Source organism: Eublepharis macularius, chromosome 8 (genome assembly GCF_028583425.1).
Source record: "Eublepharis macularius isolate TG4126 chromosome 8, MPM_Emac_v1.0, whole genome shotgun sequence".
Taxonomy (NCBI): domain Eukaryota; kingdom Metazoa; phylum Chordata; class Lepidosauria; order Squamata; family Eublepharidae; genus Eublepharis; species Eublepharis macularius.
The window spans coordinates 138,691,146-138,715,212 of record NC_072797.1 but is presented as its reverse complement, the minus strand read 5'-3'; the positions used below and the strand labels follow the sequence as shown (position 1 = coordinate 138,715,212).

The 24,067-nt window shown below is 43.4% G+C and overlaps 2 protein-coding genes across 2 annotated transcripts in view; one reads left to right on the top strand and one right to left on the bottom strand.

Annotated features, from left to right (window-relative positions):
* The window catches only part of TRMT10B (tRNA methyltransferase 10B), a 28,328-nt gene extending 17,180 nt beyond the window's left edge, over window positions 1–11,148 (bottom strand). Inside the window, exons 1-2 of the mRNA XM_054987626.1 lie at window positions 10,954–11,148; window positions 6,211–6,315 (exon numbers count right to left, since the gene is read on the bottom strand). Of these exons, the coding sequence (XP_054843601.1) occupies window positions 6,211–6,315; window positions 10,954–11,148 (300 nt within the window). The remainder of the gene's footprint in view (window positions 1–6,210; window positions 6,316–10,953) is intronic.
* On the top strand, window positions 11,099–22,119 carry LOC129334650 (uncharacterized). The gene is made up of 5 exons (XM_054986892.1): window positions 11,099–11,214; window positions 15,306–15,482; window positions 17,610–17,709; window positions 19,152–19,282; window positions 20,244–22,119. The coding sequence occupies exons 1-5, from the start codon at window positions 11,158–11,160 to the stop codon at window positions 20,520–20,522; spliced, it is 744 nt and encodes a 247-aa protein (XP_054842867.1). The 5' UTR covers window positions 11,099–11,157; the 3' UTR covers window positions 20,523–22,119.
* Window positions 22,120–24,067: the final 1,948 nt, after the last annotated feature.

The window sequence follows — 24,067 nt, the reverse complement described above, 5'->3', positions numbered from 1 at the left end:
AGAGATGGAGCGATTTATTAAGGACAATGAAAAAGACTTACCAACAAGATCATGAGTATGGAGTGTAAAGTATTATCTTGGAATGTAAATGGACTAAACTCACCGAATAAGAGGAAAAATACTTTTCACTGGCTACTAAAACAAAAATGTGACATTGTTTGTTTGCAAGAGACCCATATCAGAAAGCAGGATGTAAAATATTTAAAATCTGGAAAATTGGGCAAAGAATATGTAGCGGCCTCCAACAAGAAAAAAAGAGGAGTGGTGTTGTACATAAAAGAGGAGCTACAGCCAAAATTTGTTATGAGAGATGTGGAAGCTAGATTTGTAGCAGTGGAATGTATTTGGAATTTAAAGAGAGTGTTGGTAGTCGGACTTTATGCACCTAACGGTGCAAAGGAAAGCTTCTTTGAGGATTTAAGGAAGCATTTAGACGATCTTGTATACGACCAGATAATTCTTGCTGGAGACTTCAATGGAGTGACAGACTTGGAACTAGACAAAAAGACTACAACGGCACAAAAGAAAAGAGGACTATTACCAAAGCTTTTTTTTGAGTTGATTCAACAAGAGACTCTTGAAGATGTATGGAGGAGAGAATATCCTAAAAGCAGACAGTTTACTTTTTATTCTGCAAGGCATTCTACATTATCAAGAATTGATATGATCTGGGCCTCAAAAGACTTAGCATTATGGACTAAGGAGGTAGAAATAATGCCTATGGTAGGCTCAGATCACAACCCAATTATGTGGAAATTTGGAAAAAAGAGAAAAAGGAAAGCATGGAGAATAAATGAGGACTTGTTACAGGAAAGAGAGAACATGGAAATACTGAGAAGAGAGACAAAGTTTTTTATACAATACAACGTGAATAAAGAAGTACCAACCAATAAAGTTTGGGATGCTTACAAGGCGGTTGTAAGGGGCATACTAATGGACTTAAATGGTAGAGCAAGAAAGAAGAAAGAGGAGAAAAGACAAGAGATTGAGGAGAAAATAAAAGCCAAAGAAACACAGCTAAAAAAGAGACCAGGGAAAAAGAAGGTATACCAGGAAATTAAAATACTTCAAGAACAGCTAACAGCAATGAGCAATAAAGAATTGGAGTGGAATCTCAAAAGACTGAATCAAAAAGCGTTTGAGGGTGCTAATAAACCTGGGAAGTACCTGGCATGGCAATTGAAGAAGAAAAGGGAAAAGAAGATAATAAATAAAATTTGCGAAGATAACAAAACGTATTTGGAGCAGGCTACCATTAGTAGAGCCTTTTATAAATTTTACGCTAAGCTGTATAATAAAAAAGAAGTAAACAAAGAATCAATAGCGTCATATTTGGAGAAAACCAAACTTCCAGAAATCTCGGAAGCTTGGAGAAATAAGTTGAATAGTGAAGTAACTGACGAGGAAATAAGTAAGGCAATACAATCTGCAAATCTAGGAAAGGCGCCAGGGCCAGATGGACTTACGGCTAAATTCTATAAGACAATGGCTAATGAACTGGCACCATTCCTAAAAGAGGTGATGAATGGGGTTTTAAGGGATCAAAGGACTCCAGAAACTTGGAGTGAAGCGAATATATCATTGATCCCAAAAGAGGGCCAAGACCTGACTAATGTGAAAAATTATAGACCTATATCGCTACTCAACAATGACTATAAAATTTTTGCGAAGATATTGGCGGAGAGATTGAAGGGGTGGCTCTCGGAAGTCATAGAGGAGGAACAAGCAGGCTTTTTGCCAGACAGACAAATAAGAGACAACTTAAGGACAGTGATCAATGCTATTGAATATTATGACAAGCGTTGTGACAAAGAGGTTGGTTTCTTCTTTGTTGACGCTGAAAAAGCGTTTGACAATTTAAACTGGGACTTTATGTTTGCCACTATGGAAAAGCTACAATTGGGAGAAAGATTCATCAGAGCAATTAAGGAAATTTATAGAGACCAGACTGCAGCAATTGTGGTGAATGATGAATTGACCAAGAAATTGACGATAAGTAAAGGAACAAGACAAGGTTGCCCGTTATCTCCATTGTTGTTCATTTTAGTATTGGAGATTCTGATGATACAAATACGTCAAGATGATGAAATTCGTGGAATAAAAATAAAGGACTATTCATACAAGGTCAGAGCATTTGCGGATGACATAATGTTAATTGTAGAGGACCCATTGGAGAACATGCCAAGAGTGATAGATAAGATCAAGGAGTTTGGAGACTTGGCAGGTTTCTTCATTAACAAAAAGAAGTCAAAGATATTATGCAAAAATATGACTAAGCAGAAACAACAATTGTTAATGGAAACAACGGATTGTGAAGTAACAAGTAAAGTGAAATATTTGGGAGTCGAATTAACTGCAAAGAACATAGATCTATTCAAAAACAATTATGAAAAACTATGGACTCAGATAGAGAGAGACTTGATTAAATGGAATAGATTGAATTTGTCATGGTTGGGCAGGATTGCAGCAGTTAAGATGAATGTGTTACCAAGAGTAATGTTTTTGCTACAGACAATACCAATCATCAGAGACTCCAAACAATTTGAAAAATGGCAGAGGAAAATATCAGATTTTGTTTGGGCAGGCAAGAAGCCTCGAGTGAAAGTGAAAGTTTTACAAGATGCAAAGGAAAGAGGCGGAATGCAACTGCCCAATCTGAGACTTTATCATGATGCAATCTGCCTAGTTTGGTTGAAAGAATGGATGACATTAAAGAACAAGAAACTATTAGCCCTAGAGGGATATAAAAAAATATTTGGATGGCACGCATATTTATGGCATGACAAAGTAAAGGTCAACTCGATGTTCCTGCATCACTTTGTTCGGAGAAGTTTATACATAATCTGGAAGAAGTACAGAATTTATCTACAAGAAGGAACCCCTTTGTGGGTGGTTCCATATGAGGTGATAGACCCGAGAGCTGTTGATAATGAACAACAATGTTTAACGTATAAAGAAATAACTAAAACTGAAGCATCCAAACTTAGAATAAAGACACAAGAGGAACTATCACCTAACTACGATTGGTTCCAGTATAGACAGATCAGAGATTTATATAATTCGGACTCTGTAAAGGGAGGTATACGAATAGAGAATTCGGAACTAGAGCAGACCCTTCTTAAAGAAGATAAGAAAAGAATATCCAAGGTATACCAAGTACTGTTGAAGTGGTATACCGAGGATGAGATAGTTAAAACACAAATGGTGAAATGGGCTATAAACTTTAATAAAGAAATAACAATGGAGGCATGGGAATACTTGTGGAAAACTACAATGAAGACAACGACATGTATTAATATCAAAGAGAACATTTATAAAATGATCTATCGTTGGTACATGACACCAAAGAAGATTGCGCTAGGGAATTTGAATACTTCTAATAAATGCTGGAAATGTAAGAAGCATGAGGGCTCCCTCTATCATATGTGGTGGTCGTGTGAGGTAGCCAGGCAGTACTGGGGGGAAATAATAAGAGAAATGAGTGAAATTTTACAATTTCAAATTAATAAGAACCCAGAACTCCTGCTACTGAACTTGGGAATGGAGGGAATTCCAGCCCAACACAGGACGTTGATATTTTATATGACAGCAGCAGCTAGACTTTTGTATGCGCAAAAATGGAAAGTACAAGAAGTGCCAACTATTGAAGATTGGACTTACAAATTGCTGTATATGGCTGAAATGGACAAGATGACAAGAAAATTGAGAGATCTGGACTCAGGGCAGTTCAACACAGACTGGGAGAAGCTGAAACAATACCTGGAGAAGAAATGGGAGGTGGGAGGAAAACTGTGGCAGTTTGAGAACTACTGAAGTATTGAAGTAGAGGGGGGAGACTTTACCGGGGGGAGAAGAGATAAATGTGAATTATAACTAGTCAGATTAATAGATTGACATATATATAGATATATATAGGTTAACAAACAGAACATAGAGAAAATAATTAATTATAAGGACTAAATATAAGGAGCGATTAACTAACAATATTTTCTTTTTTTTCTGACAAGTTTTGTACCAAACTGAATGTCTGAAGATATAGATGGGTCAAATTGATTGACTACGTGAGGAGAGATATATAGAACTATTATAAAAAGATAGAATGAGTAATATATATAGAGAATAAGTCAAATTGTTTGATATAAACGAATGTATGATCTATATGGTTTATGATATATAGAAATACCTGAAATTGAAAAATTGGGATAAATTGTTTATCTAAGATGGAAACAAAGGCTTACAGTTTGGGCATATAATGTTAAAAATAGTTAAGGATGTACTGCTTAGAATAATGGAGAATATATATTTGTTTTAGATAGAGGAAGCTAATAAAAGTAAGGGAAAGGGGACAAAGGGTTGGAAAGCTGTTGGAAGTCAACAAAAAGGGGGGGGGAAAGGGAGGGGGTTAGAGATGAAAAAATTGGGGAAAATTGAATGTAAATGTGGAAATAATGGATTCTAACCCAATAAAAATTTTTCAAAAAAAAAAAAAGAGAAGGTCCCAGGTTCAATCCCAGCATCTCCAGTTGGAAAAATCAGGGAGTGGGTGACATGAAAGAGCTCCGGTTGAGATGAGGGCGACGGCAGAGAATGCCTATGTACAGACAGCAACTGAGTTTGCCAACTGCAGGGTGGTATCTGCAGAAGGCCCTGTTCAGATGAGCAAAACTGCCATAGCAAAACATAGGGAAAGAGAGAGTCCTGCAGATATGAGAGGCCAAGTTCAGGGTATACAACTGCCAAAACCTTGATGGGTAGCCAGTGGAATGACTGCAGAATGGGAGTCCTATTCACGCTCCGCCTAGTTCTTGCTAAGAGCCGACCTGTGGAATTCTGCACCAGGTGGAATCTCGGCAGTGACTCTGAGGGGAGACCCACGCAGAGCACATCAGTTCACAGATCTTTATGGCGCATGAACTGATACACCTAGTCCTGTCTCCACTTCTGCTCATCTCTTGCCTGGAACACCCCATGGATGAAATCGCCAGGAGTCAGCTGCAACTTGAGGGTACCTTTTTGTTTCCTCTGGTTGGTTTCAAGCAGAGATTTCATATGGCCTGCGGATTTGGGGGAGGGGGGGCGGAGATTGAAGTTGGAATCCTGTGCAAGAAAAGCTTGCCTCTGATCACTGAACGGAGGCCTTTCCCCACTTTTAATTTAATTACTGTGCAATTTATATCTTTGCATATTTGACAGACACATTCCAATAAAAATGTATATTTAATCAACCTATAATTTTTTTAAAAAATCCACTTCATACACAAAAAGCGTCTGAGCATTTTGTTTTTCAGTTGTCCTGCAGAATAAAATAGGCAGCTATTTCTGAAAGAAACCCATCAGAGACACCTCCAATCCCAAATACATTTCCTTGCAGTTAAGTCCCATTGACTTCATAGGTCTTGTCTCTGAAAATAAGAGTCCAGTGGCACCTTTAAGACTAACCAACTTTATTGTAGCATAAGCTTTTGAGTACCACAGCTCTCTTCGTCAGATGCAACTTTATTGTAGCATAAGCTTTCGAGAACCACAGCTCTCTTCGTCAGATGCAACTTTATTGTAGCATAAGCTTTCGAGAACCACAGCTCTCTTCGTCAGATGCAACTTTATTGTAGCATAAGCTTTCGAGAACCACAGCTCTCTTCATCAGATGCAACTTTATTGTAGCATAAGCTTTCAAGAACCACAGCTCTCTTTGTCAGATGCAACTTTATTGTAGCATAAGCTTTCGAGAACCACAGCTCTCTTCGTCAGATGCATCTAACAATGCATCTGATGAAGAGAGCTATGGTTCTCGAAAGCTTATGCTACAATAAAGTTGGTTAGTCTTAAAGGTGCTACTGGACTCTTTACTATTTTGCAAATACAGACTAACATGGTTAACTCCTCTGGATCTCTGAAAATAGATTTGGTTCTGGTTCACACATACATAATGCAGCGGCATCTGTTCATCCAGCACTAGTAGGAAATCAAACATTACACAGTGCCATAATGAACCAATCCAGAGCCCGCACACGAAATCGTGCCCTCGAGATAAACAGCCCCAATCAACAAAGATGAATGGAATAATAACATTCTAGTACCAAGCGCGACCCTACAAATAAATTAAATCCAGCTTTGGTCCGGTTTGCAACAACCTCCCACAGCAAGCATTGAGCAAAACACCCATTTTGCTACGGCACTTAGCACCATTACAAGATCAGTGTTTGGACTTACTTCTCCTGAAGGATGAATGAAAACGAAGCAATGAACTGCACTCGGCTCTTCTACCAGCAGGAACTGGATTTCAGATCCCAGAGTCGTTAAATCCTCACGTTGCTTCTTGAACTCAGGTCACTCCCCCATGAGGAATTTCCCCTAACGTCATCGTCATCGTCCATAAGCTCACTGCATTCTGGGAATTGTAGTTTATCATCTTTGATAACCGCTCCTGTTCAAAAATTGCCCAGACTAGTCTGCAAAGCAATGCAGGATAGGGCCCATTTATGTTATTGCAGATATTTTTGTCGGTATTTCTGAGACAGGATTATGGGGTAGATTTTTTTAAAGATTTGGTTCTGTTTGTGTCTTCCATTGTCATTTTTTCTCCTCAAAAATGTGAACTAGAACACTGAAATCCACAATGTTTATATCTTTGCAATAAATCTTGACCCTTCGCATTCCCTGTCTGACCTTTGTCTTGCTGTGAACTGCAGCCCTGGTGGGGAATGAGTAACATTTGACCTAAATGCTCACACATCAATAAACTCCTGGCGGTGTTTGCGTGTCCCAGCTCAGAACATCACATGCTCGTTGTGAGGGTCAGCACCCTGTCTACTAAGAAGTTACTTGGAAGCAGGGCTTTTTTTCAGCGGGAGCACAGTGGAAAGGAGTTCTGGCACCTCTTGAAAATGGTCACATGGCTGGTGGCCCCGCCCCCTGATCTCCAGACAGAGGGGAGTTTAGATTGCCCTCTGCTCCAGCGGTGCCGAGGGCAATCTCAACTCCCCTCTGTCTGGAGATCAGGGGGCGGGGCCACCGGCCATGTGACCATTTTCAAGAGGTTCCTGAACTCTGTTCCACCGCGTTGCAGCTGAAAAAAAGCCCTGGATGGATTCATCGAGTCCAGGACCCTGTTTCACAGTGGCCAAACACTGGTATTCATAGGCATGTGTGTGTACATACCATCAAGTCGCAATTGACTTAGGGCAACCCCAGCAAAGGACTGTCAAGGCAAGTGAGAAGCGGAGATGGTTTGCCATTGCCTTCCTCTGCAGAGTCTTCTGTGGTGGTTGCCCTTCCAAGTACTGGCCCTGCTTAGCTTCTGAGATCCAATGAGATTGGGCAACACCCTGCCCCCTTCCTTCTATGCACAGACTTACTGTCTCTGAATGGGGAGGTTCCCTTTAGACACCACGGCTAGTAACCTTTGATGGACGTACCCTCCAAGAATCTGTCTAATCCCCTTTTAAACCCATCTATGCTTATGGCCATTGCTACATTCACTAGCAGTGAATTCCAGTTTTAATTACTTCGTTGATTTCCTTTTGTCCATCCTGAATCTATTGCCCATCAACTTAACTGAGGGCCAAGCTACAAGTGATGAATGACACTTGAACAACAGACTCACATGTATTCCTCCCTGTTCACTTGCGCTCCACTTGATCGTCACTTGTAGCTTGGCTCTGAGTGTCCCCTTATCGTCTGGCCACAATATATAGCTTGTCATGCCATGAATAGACAGACCATGTTTGCTCTGAAATGCAAGTTGTTGGGATTTTACAAGTGTCATTCTCTTCTGTCATGAAAGAGTTAATCTGTTTGTGTTTAGTTAGGCACAGCTAGTTAGCATGAGGCCAGTTAGATGTCGAGTTGTTCTTCCGGCCGGGGCAAAGGGGAGTTGCATGCATAATGAACAGATCTAGGATTGATTATTGGCTGACCAGGTTTATTGGGGGCAATTCACATTCTTTCCTTTTACTTAGGACGCCATTGCTCTCCAGTGAGTTAGACCGTTATCTCCAGGATGTAGGAACTAAGTTAGCTCTTCTTTATTTTATCTCCAATGTAACCTTTATTATTTTACCCTATATGTAGTAAACATTTATTTTAGAAGCTGAACACACCTGTGTCTGTGATTCTTTATCTGCTGTGCAAATTCTCTACTCTGCAAATTACATTTTACCCAACACAAGTGCTTAGGGGCCCGGGCAGCATCTGTTCTGGGAGTCTTAGAAAATAAGCAATTTTTTTTAAAAGTTCAATAGCACCTTTCAAACCACCCATACTTATTCCAGCATAACCTTTTGTGAGCCAGAGCTCGTTTCCTCAGATGCAAGACTACATCCATAGAAGAAAAGGACTGTGCATTGTAATCATAGTGTAAATTGCTGTTTACAATATTTTTTCGTTATAACCTCCTATAGACACGTGTCTGCCTGGTGGGGACCCCACAACATGCATCTGATGAAGAGGGCTCCGGTCACCCCAAAAGCTTCTGTTAGATTTTTTTAAAATCTTGCTAGTGTCTTGAAGGTGCCATAATACTCCAATTTATTTTTGTCTAAATCACTAAAAGGTTTGGCATCCTCTCAAAAGAAAGATCATCACTCTTGCAGTAATGACCTTTGACCCCCTGGTAGTGCTCTGCGGCTGTCCCTCCCTCCTTCCACCATTGACCTCTTACTATTAATAGTTATCCTGCAAGGGTGCAATCCTTAAGTTTGGCATCTCTTCTAAGATGGATTGGATCAATTGGACCCTACTTGCAAAGCAACCCCCCTTTTCTCCTCCCCAACACAAGAGTCTCATGTCAAAGAACATGGAAACGCTCTCTATTTAATTTTTGGGTACTTGGGGACATGGCTTGGACTGGTTTAAACAGTTTCTCGTGGAACAAACTCAAAGGGTTGCTGTTAGTGACCAGCTGTCTTCAGTGGAGGAATTACCTTGCAGGGTTCCACAGGGCACAATCTTATTCCCCACGTTATTCAACCTAAAGCCTTTAGAAGAACTCATTTACAGCGATGGTATTGGATGCCACCAATATGCAGACGACACCCAGCTCTATATTTCGCTATCTGAATCCCCCAGTGATGCAATAAAGGTCTCAGGTCACTGCCTGACTGATGTGGTCAAATGGCTGAAGGAGAACAAATTGAAACCAAACACAGACAAAACGAACATGATTGTCAGTCCCTGGCAATGAGGTCCCTCAAGCCCTCCACAGTTAACATGCAGGTGTTCCAGTTGAACACCTCAGATGATCACTGAGAGTTATAGCATATAATTTTGGCAAATGGTACAAAATGGCATTGACTATTATAAAACGCAAAATACAATCATGGCAGGTATGCTGGCATTGAATAGAGACTATGAATGGTTATCCCATTATCAGAAGTAACTGACTTCCTTAACAGAAGCAAACTGATCTCCATATCAGAAGCTACTGTTTGCATCTACTCTGCCCCCCCCTCTCCACCTATATATCTGACCAGTTTCTTCTTGCCCTCCATGCATCTGACGAAGAGAACTGTGATTCTCGAAAGCTTATGCTACAATAAAGTTGGTTAGTCTTAAAGGTGCTACTGGACTCTTTTTGATTTTGCTACTACAGACTAACACGGCTAACTCCTCTGCATCTAGATACATGACAGTGATGCTGTTTGGGAAAGCAGAGATCTCGAAGGGCATTGTGTCCCCCAATTTCTATGGGGCTCAGTTGACTCTTGCAGACTCCACTAAAGAACCTTGGGGTTGTGCTGGATCCAGTGTCGCTACTAGAGAAATAAGTTAATGCAGCTGTAAAACATGCCCTCCTCAAATTCATTTGAGCTCAGATGGCCTCCGACCATAACATGGACGATATGGCCACTTGGACCTACTGCACGGTAATATTGAGACTGGGCTACCGTAATGCCCTCTGTACAGATCTCTCCTCAAAGTCATCTCAGAGACTCCCGGCTGAGCTGAGTGGAGCCTGCATATTACTCTTCGCAGCCCCTCCGTTGGTTCCCCATCAGTCACCGTGCTCAGTTCAAGGTTTTAGCTATCATGTGCAACACCCCTCATGGCCTTGGTCCCGCCTGTCCACCAGACCGCCTCTCTACAGGTGTCCTCTTTCAAATGCCTCCACAGATACGTTCTCTGTAGTGCCCCCCAAACTGGTGGAATGGCCTGCCTGATGAGGTTGGGAAGGGTTCCTCTCCTTTCTGCAGACTGTGCAAAACTGAATTATTCCAGAGGGCTTTTTTACACCGTAGGAGGAGTGTTCTGAAAGAGATTTTTCAAAGAGTCACATCGGTAAAGGAATGGGACTAGAAAGCACACTAGCGTTGCTGTGAGCATGCTCCTACCAGGTAGTTCCTGTGCGGTTTAGCATGTCACGTTTCATTACCTATGGCTTGTTTCGACTCTGTGTATCAGATTTCTGCCTGTTCTCTGCCTCCCTGCCAATTTTGTATTTGCATCGTCCCTCGCATTGCGTATTGTCCCAGCTGTTGTATTGAATCCCACCCTGCAATCCGCCTCCAGGCTCAGGGGATGAAAAAGGCAGGGCATCAATGGCATTAAAGACATAAACAGCCGCCCCCGAGCAGGGAGCTGCGCCAAACAACCCCCCATTTGCCATCAAGAGGGGCAGGTCCCAGAATGCCATTCCGTGGGGCTTACTCCCGGGTACGCATTCGAGCTACAAGTGAGGCATGACACTTGAAGGGCCAGTGAGCAGACTCACGTGTATTCCTCTCTGTTCACTTGAGGAGGCACTTGGAGCGCAAGTGAACAGGGAGGAATACACGTGACTCTGTTCACTGGCCGTTCAAGTGTCATGCCGCACTTGTAGATTGGCCCTAGTTAGGCGTGTCCCGCCAGCCTGGAGGAGGAGGAAGGGCGCGCTGGACTCCGGCCTGCCGCAGGATCGTGGCCCTCTCGGGCAGCTCCGCCGCTGTGCCTTAGAGGAGTCCTTCAGCGCCACTCAGCCTGCGGCCGCATCCCCAAGCGAGCGCGGTAACTGCCTTGCGCCCCGAGCCGCCTCCCTGCGCAGCTCCGGGCCCGGCCTTCCCCTTCTCCCTCCACCCCGTCCGCTTTTCTGGCGGGCGTCGGCAAGGGGCCGGGCGAGCTGGGCATGCGCGCCGCCTCGCCTCCTAGCCTCGCCTCACTTCGCTGCGCAGCCATCGGGGCACCATGCTGGGACGTCTCCTGGGCAGTCTCCGGCCGTTCCGCCGGCCCGGCTGCGCGTCCGTGAGTACCGCCGCGCGTTTCCAGCCGGCAAAGGCAATGCTCGCTGTTGGTCTCGGTTGTCGCTGCTGCAGTGCAGGGCAGTGGCAATGGCAATGACAATGCAATGCAGCGCCGCGCTGCCGCGGAGAGCAGTCTGCTGGGAAGGGGGGAGTCGCCTTGGCCCCGCCAGCACCTCCGCGCCTGGCGCAGCGAGGCTGGCTGCCGCCCAGGTCCGTACCTGGCTGGTCTTCGGGAAACGTCCCAGCTCCCATATGAGCGCTTCCTTGTGCCTATCACCCACCCAGCCCTCTGCTGCTGCAGGGCAGTGGATCCTAGTGGCTACAGCCCTGGGTCTCCCTTGAGGCGCGCGTAAAAGCGAGAGGAACAAAAGTCGGGTGGGGGGGGAGAGGAGCCCTGGCAGCAGGCGGTGCTCCCGCCCACTTGGCTTGGGTGGCTTTAGAGCGAAGTCTGAAATGCCCTCTTCATTGGATGCTCTCAAGTGCTCTCAAGTCATAGCTGGCTTATGGCGACCCCTGGTGGGGTTTTCATGGCAGGGGACTAACAGAGGCGGTTGGCCGTTGCAACCCTGGTCTTCGTTGCAGGTCCCCCATCCAATTACGCACCAAGGGCTTCTGACATCTGACAAGATCAGGCCCACTATCCTGGTCAGGGCACACTTAAGATGAAACCTACAATATGATAGACTCCATGCAAAAAGTGGGGAAAATTGGAAAGGAAAACGTGCACATTCAGGCACAAACTCTTGGGTAACTTAAACAGTTATTTCTTTTTATTTTATAGCTAACTGCGAGGTAGTAAGAACATTATAATACATACAGCCAACAAAATTGAAGAACATTGCACAAAAAATACACTAGGATACAGGCGGTGAAGCAGAATTGCAAGATTGGAGCGCGATGCGGTGAAATTTTAGATGATATACAATCTCCCCTTTGTAGAGAAAGTTAAGTAGTAGAGCCAGCAGTACAACCTTTTAGGAAATAAATTGTACAAAATAGCTTTGGATATTGTAAGGTTAACAGCACTTTGAACAGCTGCATTTTCTCAGTTAAATGGGTGATGCGTTTCCCATCACTTCATCTCTTGCAAGAAAATATCACTTTTCAGATTGCAGCCTGTTCCTAAGCATGTTTACTTGGAAGTAAGTCCCATTGACTTCTTCAGTAAAGTGTGCCTTGAATTGCAGCTTTTGTGTATCTAGCAGCTGTTAAAAGTATGAGCCACAACAGCTACGGAGCAACCCTCACAAGAACTGAACCTAACAATATAATAATACAAGGGCAAACTATATAACAAAATCTAACAAAAGTTAATGTATCAAAAGTTAATAACGTCCAAGGAATGAATCAGACATAAAAGCAAGCCCCCACACAAGGGAGACACAGGCAGCAGTAGTCGGTGCAACACAGCAGCGTAGTAAGGTGCAAGGTAAGTGCAGTAAGGATCTTTGTTTGAAGACAAAGCCTTTAATTCTTAATGTTGCTTGACTTGTGTGTTTTCTCTGCAAGTGTCCACGACCAAACAAGGGGTACAAAGACCCCAAGGACTCTACAAGGAGCCAGCAAAGAACTTGTTTCAATTTCTCTTCCTCAGGAGTCGAAAAAACCTTTTTGGTTCTGTAGGCATCATGTTGCCACAATAGAGATTCTAGGTGCTTCACTGTGTTCAAGGTGGTCAGTTTTTTCGACTCCTGAGGAAGAGAAATTGAAACAAGTTCTTTGCTGGCTTCTTGTAGAGTCCTTGGGGTCTTTGTACCCCTTGTTTGGTCGTGGACACCTGCAGAGAAAACACACAAGTCAAGCAACATTAAGAATTCGAGGCGTTGTCTTCAAACAAGATCCGTACTACACTTACCTTGCACCTTACTACGCTGCTGTGTTGCACGGACTATTGCTGCCTGTCTGCCCCTTGTGTGGGGGCTTACTTTTATGTCTGGTTCATTCCTTGGATTTTAATTCATTTTTGATACATTAAATTTTGTTATATTGTTTGTTATATTATTTGCCCTTGTATGATATTGTTAGGTTCAGTTAAAAGTATAAGAGCAGGCCAGGTGGAGTGGGTGCCTCCTCCTGGCTTTATAGCCACCTAATTGGTGTGATTTCTCTTTGGGGAAGCAGCATGAATGAAAGGGGGAATCCAAATTGCTTTAAAGACTGTCTTAAAATCTGGTCACAGATCCCTAAATTATCCGTCCCTGATTGTGTTTGGTCTGTTGCTTGCTGCAGTGATGTTCATTGCAGGCTGCAACTGATGCTGCTTGCCTTTGTGTTACATAGACACACACACACTTGCTCTCTGTCCCTCCTAGCATAAAAGCTTGCAACAGGATAAAAACTTATGCGCTCCCCAACCTCACTGTGCAATCCTGAATAGAGTTATACCGTCCCAAGTAGATTGAAATTAACAGTTTAGAAAGTGGTAACTCTATTTAGGATGGCATGGCGAGTTTAATGCTTGTTGCACAAACATCAGTGTGGCTTCTGTCCCAGTCACTTCATTGGCTTACTTTAATCGTGTTTGCTCAGTAGGTCTGCCTGTCTGGTCTGGGCAACATATGTAAACATATCAGTAACCTGTTCCTAGCCCTTTCATAGCCCCTTGATATGGGAGTTTTTCTTCTGATTCAGTACTTCTTTTTTAGTTACAATTCCTGTTTTTGAAAATAAATATATCACTGCTAAATCCTTGGGTGTGTTAAACTGCCTCCAGCTACAGAAGACACTTGTTTCTAGAAAACATCCAAGCAGAGATTAATCAGGGCTATTATTTATTTATTTATTTGCATTATTTTAGCCCATCTTTCTTACTGAGACTCAGGGCAGATTACACAGTGTAGGTCAATACAATCAAACATTTAAAAACAATGTGATAGGGTACGGATTGCAGATATTTGAATACAAGCAAAATCCAATATAGAACTGAAAAACAGTGCAGAAACAAAGCATAAATGTAAGGGTCTGGCGAGCAACTCTCAAAAGACTTCACTGTAGACAGTAAAAGAACTTTGTTGAAAAGCTGCAGGTATCATGAGCTTACTCCGTCTTTGCCAGGAATAACATTCACATGCAAGCGTCAAGCATATATCGGCTTTCAAAGCACGGACAAATCCTAACACACACACACCCCGGTCTAACAGTCATCCAAGCTCAGCGGGAAAGCATCTAAGTGGGAGAACAGCAGAACTGATGTTTGGGATTTCCAAGGTTGTGGTGTTTGGGAACTGTTGGGTGCAGCTCAGAGGAGTGCAGGAACAAATGCCTGCCTTGCATAGTTTCACATCACAAGTCTGAAAGACAAGACGAGTAACATTTGCAGTCCAGTCAAAGAATAGCCTCAGAATTTGACCATAACCGTAACATAAAGCATTAGACTACAATCATAGCAGCAGGGTGTTGCTGAGTATGGTAGGTGATGCTAAGCTCCTGACAATAAGTAAATCAACTTGACATATTAAATGATGCAGAAAGGCCACAAAGTATAAACAAGTTAACATAAGTTTATGAGAAGAGAAATGTTTTTGGTAGTTTGGTGCAGTGGTTAAGAGCGTGGGACTCTAATCTTGAGAATCAGGTTTGATTCCCCACTCCTTTGCATGAAGCCAGCTGGGTGACCTTGGGTCAGTCACAGCTCTCTCAGGGTGCTCTCAGCCCCACCCACCTCACGGGGTGTTTGCTGTTGTGGGGATAATAATGACCTACTTTGTAAACCACTCTGAGTGGGTGTTAAATTGTCCTAAAGGGTGACATATAAACAAAAGGGACATTACTGCTTATTCAGGCTAGCCTGTAGGAATGACTCTTTAGTCTCTGCCCCCCCCTTAAAAAAACAGTCTCTAAGGCAGGAAGATACTCCAGCGGATATGTCTTTTCCTGAGTCATAGGTACAGTCATTTATCTGGGGGTGGGGCACAGAGAACAGGGTTTAAGATGAAGATCTCAGATGGTTGGGCTTGACAATACATAAGCTGGTTCTACACTTAAACGCGAGGGCGTGAACGGTATTACAGGTTGGTGATAAAGGTGATGCCAGGTATACAAAAACACTATATTTTGTCAAAGAGAAGGTAATGTCTCTGTTTTCTGTTCTAGCATCTGCCTCTCAGAGTGTCCGGGAGCATTTGGGAAAGACCCCCAATGGTAGCCTTGAACCGTGCTTCCAGCACAGAAAGCGGAGACCCCCCCAGGCCAGTTGGGCGATACCCAATTCCAAACAAGAAAGATTTGCCCTATGATATCGTGGAGCTCATGGAGGAAGTAGAAGTAAAGGTAAGAATGTTTTGTGTGTCGATCAGGGCTTTTTTTCTGGGAAAAGAGGTGGTGGAACTCAGTGGGTTGCCCTTGGAGAAAATGCTCACATGGCCGGTGGCCCCGCCCCCTGATCTCCAGACAGAGGGGAGTTGAGATTGCATTCCGCTAAACTCCCCTCTGTCTGGAGATCAGGGGGCGGGGCCACCGGTCATGTGACCATTTTCAAGAGGTTCCGGAACTCCATTCCACCGTGTTCCAGCTGAAAAAAAGCCCTGGTGTCGATATGTGTCTGCACAGTCCAATTCCTTTCAAAGAGGAATGTTTAACCTTGTTTTTTAGCCATGCATTTTAAAAAGCCCTGGTCCAACCTGATTGTCTCGGGTTGCTGCCCTGTGCTACCGTGTGGAGCTCCTGTGGGGACCAAAAAGAGCAGTAGCAGGCATGAGAATTACACCAATAAACTTTGTACAGCATTAGCCAACAAAACAGCCTGCAGCAACCCCCCAACTAGAGTGTGCCACCAGGGGCCTGGGACCCTTAAAAAATGGCCACCTTTTGTCCTACAGGTACTTATGCCATTGCCTAAACCTCTGGATTGGGGGTCCTATGTCCAACAGGAAATAAAGAGAATAGAACCCTACATCATTCTTAAGGCAAACAAGACAAATATTTGTTAAGCAGTTTGCAAATAAATGAAAAATATTTCTACAAAAAATAATAATATAGCACCAGCTTAGGATAGACACCAAGGTAACGCAACAAGAAATAAATGAGATGCATGTGCCTAAATTTTCCACCAGTCCCTGAAGAATTAATTAGAAGGAAGCATCCTCGGACTGAATCCATGCCTCTGTAGTACATAGCTTATGTATACCACCACCATTTCTGTGACCCAAAACTTTTGTAGTTTTGTGTAGTGCGTACAGTGGGCACAAGAGGAGCAGGGGCTGGGAAGAATGTTATGTGCTGTGGCATTCAGCTGCTCAGCTAGCTCAAGTTATCCATGCTATGGTAACATCAAGGCTTGACAATTGTAATGCTCTATACATGGCCCATCTAAGTTAACCAGGAGGCTCCAATTAGTGCAAAATGCTGCAGCTCAGCTGTTATCAAGAGCGAGCAGGAGCATGGACATCACTCCCATCCTACAGTCGCTCCGCTGGCTACCCATCATACCGTGCTCAGTTCAAGGTATTGGTTATTACATACAAAGTTCTTAGCTTTGGTCCAGCATACCTACAGGACCGCCTCCCTCCCTATGTTCCTCCACGGCAGCTTCGCTCATCTGAACAGGGTCTCCTGCAGGTGCCAGGCTGCACATGGGTGAAGTCAGCAGCAGCCCGTACAAGGGCTTTCTCTGTGGTGGCCCCTGTCCGGTGGAACGACCTGCCTGAGGAAGTCAGAAGAGCCCCCACTCTCCTGGCTTTCCGTAAACGATGCAAAACCAAACTATTCAAAAAGGCTTTTTACTCAAATGGGAGGGCTGTATTGTAGGGATGGGGTCTCAGGTGCTTCACTAACGAGTTGGGGATCATAGACTTCATCACTATTTTTGCCTTATATATTATCTGCTGTTTTACCTATGTACTCCTATGTACAACCAGCACTCCATGTTGTCTAATGATAGTCCTAGACTTGATTATATTATGCTCCAGTATTTTTTCTACTCTGTCTTGGATCCTTGCTAATGCTATGTCTTTTAAACTTGTATCTGTTTACCTTATGGTATTGTATTGAAATGTACTTAATACTGATTGTATTAACCTCATACTGTGTAATCCGCCTTGAGTCTCAGTGAGAAAGGCGGACTATAAATGACATAAAAAATAAATAAGTTGCTGGTTGCCATAGATGAGTAGCAACGTTGAACAGATGTAAAAAAACTATTTTCCATATGTTTTCTGTGATTTGTACTGCTGCTTGTCTTGTTAAAGAAAGCTCAGACTCGTACGGTGAGTCCTGCTTACCTTGTAACCCATCTCGGCGAGGTGAGTGGTCTTGCTTGCTTGGAAGAAAGCACAGTTGCTAAATGTCATTGGTAGGATGATTCAGAAGGAGAGATGTGGTATTGCTGTGTTGGTATCTTAGTGCATAGACTCTTGCCTCTAATTTTAAAGTGTCCGCCCTTTTCTTTTCTTTGAACAGACTGGATTTTTGCCCAATGTATTTAAGACAATGGCTCATCGGCCAGCAGAATTCAGATCATTCTTTGCTTACTACAATGCCATTATGAACAAGGAGACGGGTAAGAATTATGGCCCTGCTCCGACTGTAAGAAGATGGGAGCTTCTGTCCTAATATGACAGTCACAAACGATTCATTGTCATGGACCACAAGTCCAAACTGTTAGCCTCATTTCCTGTTAGCCTCATTTCCTGTCTTTGTCCACATTCCCCCAAGTATATCAAGAGCCTGACACCTCCCTGGTCCACTGCTCTTGAAGTCGACCCCCATTTGCACCCCCAAATGTGCCCAAACATTGCCCTTCCCCATGGCTGCTTTCTGTGTCTAGGATCCCAAAGTACGTGGTACTGCCCACCGGGGGGGGGAGTGGGATTACCGGGGGGCGCTAACAGGCGGGGGGGCACTGGTGGACCCCTTTGCTTGCTTATTTACGACTGACCAGGCTAGAATCTAGAGCAAAACACATTACTCGCTTCAAGCTTATGCCTCTGTATGGTGCTGAAATCTGATAGAAACTATTGGAACGTTCCATAAACACGCCACCAAAGCTCTAGTCAAACCTGTATATCATGTTTTCAGAAAATGTTGTCACCTTGTTTGTTTTTGTCTCTACCTTTTCCAAGTTTTTGCTGGTAAGTCCTTAACGTTATAGTGTTTAATCTGGTTCAGAACAGAAATGGCAGAAGCCGGAAAATGACTGTCTTTGTTACTGGGTTCTGTAAACTGCTATTCTGAATAATGTTTTTTAAAGGAGATGAGTTTATAGAGCTACAGCACAGGCAGTACAGAATTGTAGTAAATGTGTTTTGTGTGATTATTGATTCACAAAAAATGAACATTACAGGATTTGGGACAGTGTTTAGGTGTGCATTAACTGTTTTGCATTCTCTTTTATTTTGTGTCTGTACTATGGAACTTCAGGTCAGTGGCAAATATAAACCCCAGTGAACCATTTTGAGTAGCTTACATGTTTTAAGGATGCCAACAGTGCAGAATTACCCCAGTCTGCACTCATTTATTTCAACAGCCTTAGACTGGAGCAACTCTGCATAGGATTGAGCCAGTTTGGTGTAAGAGCGGCAAGACTCTAATCTGGAGAACTGGGTTTGATTCCCCACTCCTCCGCTTGAAGCCAGCTGGGTGACCTGGGGTCCGTCGTAGCTCTTCCAGATCTCTCTCTGTCCCACCCACCTCAAAGGGTGATTGTTGATAATAATAACACATTTCATAAGCTGTTCTGAGTAGGCATTAAATTGTCCTGAAGGGTGGTATATAAATTGAATGCTGCTGCTGTTGTTATTAATGTCCTTTGGTCTTGCTCCAGGCCGGCGTCATGATTCCTTAAGATATAACTGTAATGCTAAAACTTTTTGCATGTAGGGGTTAAAAACCAACCTGAGTATCGTAAAAAAGCAACTGCAGGATAAGGTGGCAGAAGCTTTGTGAATCAGTCACAAAATGGACTTCTGAAACGAACTGGTCTTGTGTTACTGTCCCCCGCAGGAAACCTAACCAAGGCTGACAAAGAGCTTATCATAGTGGCCACGAGTATTGTTAACCGGTGTCCCTACTGTGTGGTTGCCCATGGTGCCTTGCATCGAATATACTCTAAGAAACCAACTCTAGCTGATCAGGTCAGTGCCTGCCCAGTTCCCCCTCTGATTTCTGTGCTCTTTTGGGAAAGCTTGGTGGTGTTTTCATGCAGCAAAGATGTTCAAGAGAGGGCTTTTTGTCCCTTGCACTCTGATTGGATGTTTCTCTCGCTAAGGAATTTGTCATCAAATAAATGTTTAGGATTTGCTTGTGAAACAGGGGACTGAATCCTTGATGTTTGAGGGCGAATTTGTTAAGGATTTGAATGACAGTGGTTTTGATAGGTAAATTAGCTTTGCAAAATATGCCTGGCAGTTTTGAAACTAATTGAAAAATAGGTAAAACTGTAAAAATTATAGAATGCTGATGCTGTATATTCATTATCATATGGCTGTGTTGTAAGACATGGGATATCTGACTTGATTAGTAAGAAGGCCGTGAAAGGCCCTTCACAAGAAGCAGGGGTCTCTTACTTGAGAGTTCTGCAGAACTCTATAGAGGAGAGCATTTTAGAAGGTTCACATAACTGACATTGTGCTATCAATATATTGTCGAAGGCTTTCACGGCCAGAGAACATTAGTTGTTGTAGATTTTCCGGGCTGTATGGCCGTGGTCTTCGCATTGTAGTTCCTGACGTTTCGCCAGCAGCTGTGACTGGCATCTTCAGAGGTGTAGCACCAAAAGACAGGGATCTCTCAGTGTCAATGTGTGGAGATGTTAGCAGGTAAAGACCATGGCCATACAGCCCGGAAAATCTACAACAACTAATTGTGCTATCATGCTGAGTGGTTGTACTTTCCAAAATACCCTCTTAAAATGCAGGAGTTGTGCCATCCTCTGTATCTGACTATCCTGTTCAGAAGAGTGCAAAGCATTCTGATTCATATTCTCTAATTCTTAGTTCAAGTTCTGCTTTATTTGCTGCCTGGCCATCTTGGTCACAAATATTTCATTTTCTAGGCCCAGAGTCTTAATTTCCTACCGCTTTGCTTTTACTACAGGTCACAGTAAACTGGAGAATGGCTGAACTAAGTGATCGAGAGCTGGCTATGCTGGAGTTTGCCCTTGCAGTCTGCCATGCAGAGAACATCTCCGAAGAGCACTTTCAGAAGCTAGAGGCACATGGGTTTGACCGGGAAGATGCTTGGGATATTGGCGCCATTTCAGCCTTCTTTGCCATGTCCAACCGCATAGCTCACTTCATAGATCTACGCCCCAACCCGGAATTCTACACCATGGGAAGGATACCAAGAGAAAAAGAGAAGACGGCATCCTCTTAACAGGGCCTGCTGGCTTCCCCTGTCTTTGCAACAGCACAGACACCAAGGACACCTTTTTCTGATTATTGCCCACAGGGTATGAGATCAAACTGGCAGACAGAAGAGAATGGGCTTTCTTCCCATTGGGCAAAACCTTAAGGACTTCTTCCAGCTGATATTTCTTGAAATTAGATCCTTGAAAGACATGGCAAGTTCAGGTGCTTGCTGGGTTGCGATGAAACAGCTGAGTGATATATTTGGAAGGAAGCTGCAGAACTTTTGTCATACCTATAATTCAGTTTAACAGGGTCTGCTTAGGGTTTTGCATATGCCAGGGTTACGCCCATCTTCATATGGGCTGGGGAATTTGTCCCAGTGTCCTTGCAAGAGAGGTCTATTCCCCACCCTCCTTTCTCTCAGCCGGTCTTGTTCCTTGAGATAATGGAACCATAATTCTGATAAGGAGGTTGAGACATCAAGAAAGTGTAGGTTGTCAAGGCCTCTTTGAATCACTTTTTGTCACAGAGATTAATACTTGATAAGAAACGTGCGCTTCGTAATGTAAAAATGGTGACATCAGCATCTTTTTTCCCATCTGGGAAGCTGATAATGTACACGGCAGTTTCTGATGCACATACCTGGGGCCCCTTGTCAAAGACCAGTTTACACAGTGGAAAAATAGGCGTCATTTGGGATCTGAACCAGCGCTCTCTGAGAGTCTGTCCAATCACTTCTTTCTCCTGAAGAATATGTCTGCCTTTTAGTTACAGAGTAATTTTTTTCTTTTATTTCTTACTTATTTTTTCTTTATCTTCTTTTATTTCTTGTATGTTTTTCTTTTTTTCTTTTATTGATTTGTCTTTCCCCCTAACAGTGCAACGCTAAGCAGGGGTTACCTTCACTTTTGGAACATTTGCCTTTTCCTCTGCCTCAAATTGGATTTATGGAACTGTTTAATTTACCAATTATGTTAACTGGGGGGTGTGCACTTACTGTTGTATCCACCTAGACCTGAGAGGTACCTGCAAAGTAGGCTGGTATCAGATCCAAAAATGTATTTTAATGATTTATTCACCTCCTTAAACTTGTTGCTGTTTTTCCCATCTAATAACATCCCTAGAAGGGAGTACAACCTTATTTAATCCTGTTCCTTCTATTGATTGTCTAGAACAATCTCTTAATTTTAGCCTAGGACAGGTTGGATACAATGTGTGTTTGTTCAGATAAGTCAGCAGGTGAAAGTAATTGAGCTGTTTGTCTGCAGTATCTAGTAAAATGAGTCTGATATGAAGTGTGTGTGTATACTATAGCCTTTGAGAACAGAGGCCTTTTTTCATCCTCCAGTAATTATTACATGATGACAAACACCAGAGGGACAGCCGTGCTAGACAGTAAAAACAAAAAGGAATCTCATGGCACATTCAGAACTTGGGGAGGGGCAGGGGGAACGAGGACATCCAATCTGTGAACGTTTATGCCACAATAAATTCAGATGGCACAAGGTTATGTTGTGGAGGTCTGGGGAAATTACTACACATGTTCGATTGATAGCTTGGTAAAGGTTCAGGCTAATCTGATAATTGTTCAAAAGTAATAAACTGTAGTATCGGTGAACTCATTTTGGCATGGATGTGCAATGGTATGGGTTTCGAGGAAGGTGCGTAAGGTTTCGAGGAAGGTGTGTCCTCTCAGCAATAGATTCCCCAAATATAGCTGAGGGGGTGTAATCACACGTGCGCACGCAGAGCCTGCGCTGGCAGGGGAGACCTGCTTCATGTCCCTAGGAAATCTCTGCCTCGGCAGGGTGTCCTCATATACTGGGCAAGGGCGAAACGGTTGTCTTCGTGTCACACTGGTCCCATAAGCCCCTTGGTTCCTTTCTGTAGAGGAGGGCTTCTGGTTTAGGGGTGTGCTTTGCATGCAGTGTGTCCCAGGTTCAGTTTGTGGTATCTCTAGTATAAAAGTCTCGAGCTTCATTTAAATATGATACTGGTGGGATTAAAGAGTTTACTTGTTCAACTTCGCACATGCTCTGCATCTCAAACCCCCACGCAAGGCAAATATGTCCACATGCTAGCAACGCCCACCAAGGTGATGGCTGTTGAACAGGTTAGCGGTGCACTGGTAGCTACTTTGCATGGGCAACGGACTGGTTTGAACCAAGTCAGAAGTAATACCTGACATGGTGAAGAGTTCAGGGGAACTCTAAAGCTTTGCACACCATTGTGTTATTTAGCTGGTCCTAATACAAGGTATTACAAGAATTCTCTTCTTGGTTTTTAAGTTCTGCTGTACTGGCCTGATTGCAGATAAACCTGTTTCTTACATCAATCTGCTTTACCAGTCCCAGGGTTTTTTCCAGTGCTTGAGTACAAAGATTCAGAGTAGTCATGAGGGCCTGTTTCCTTCCCTGTGCTGAAAACAACAATCCCAGGGTGTGAAGTGCCCCAGGGTGTGTGCGACATCTCTCTTGTTTATGAAGTAGGATTTTTTGTTTTTGTTTTTTAATGACCTAAGGAATGCAGTTCCTCTGGGTATATGCTACCATGTTTTTCCTCTCCGCTCAACCTCAAGGGATCTGTTTCATTTGATGCTAGAAAAAAATTGGATAAAATACTGTTTGGAGCGTTTTCAACTGCTTGCTTTTACTTTTGTTTTGCTTCTTCCTCCCGTAAGGGCAAGAGTGCCGTGTCACGCCAGCACGCTTATTAAATTTGCACACCTGCATTCCATATAGGATGCTAACAAGTTCTGAAGATCATAACTTAAGACATTCTCCCCCTTGTCCCCTTTAGCATCCAATAAGTCAAAAGCTGTTTTGTATCAATGTAGGTCAGTACTAAAAAGCTATGGTTTTGGACTGTGGTGGCTATGTGCAACCTGTAGTGACACACATGCACTCCTTTTGAGGATAAAATTAGAGTTTTGAGATGTCTTAAAGACTGACAAAATTCTATTCCAGCATAAGTTTTTACAGAATAAAGCCCAGGTCTTAATGAAAAGTAGACTCTAGTCTCCACAAAGTTGTGCCGGAGTAACTTGTTAGTCTTTAAGGTGCCAGTGGGTTCTTGTTTGATTCTGCTGCAAGTGCCTAACATGGAGTTACCTTCTCGGATAAACTTCCCCCTCTTTTCACATTCAGTAATAAAAGCAGGAAAACACTAAACATGGCATTTTCTCCCCTGGTTTTTTAATCTTTTTTGTTCTGACTTATCTGAGCTGGTAAAATTCTGCCCAAATACCCACAGTGTGCTTATATACCATCCTTCTGGGCAGATTAGTGCCACAACAAAGTCAGTGTTGTGGTCTCCACAGCTGCGGCTGAGAGGAGGGGCTTACCCAAGGCCACCTGCTGAGCTAATGGTGGTAGTGGGACTCCAACCTGCAAAGTGGTGATTCACAGCCCAACCACTTAACCACTATGCTACAGCTCTTCAAAACTGGGGCTGAGGAGTGGCTGATCCAAGGTCAGCTGCAGAGCTCAAGGCAGTAGTAGAAGCTGAACCAGCAGAGTGCTGATTTGCAGTCCGCCCACTAAGAGCTGTGAACAAAATCAGTGTTGTTCT

Coding starts and splice junctions, on each gene's coding strand:
- LOC129334650 (XM_054986892.1), top strand. CDS start 11,158: ATGCTGGGACGTCTCCTGGGCAGTCTCCGGCCGTTCCGCCGGCCCGGC. Junction 15,483..17,609: donor TGGAGGAAGTAGAAGTAAAG/GTAAGAATGTTT, acceptor TTCTTTGAACAG/ACTGGATTTTTGCCCAATGT. Junction 17,710..19,151: donor CATTATGAACAAGGAGACGG/GTAAGAATTATG, acceptor TGTCCCCCGCAG/GAAACCTAACCAAGGCTGAC.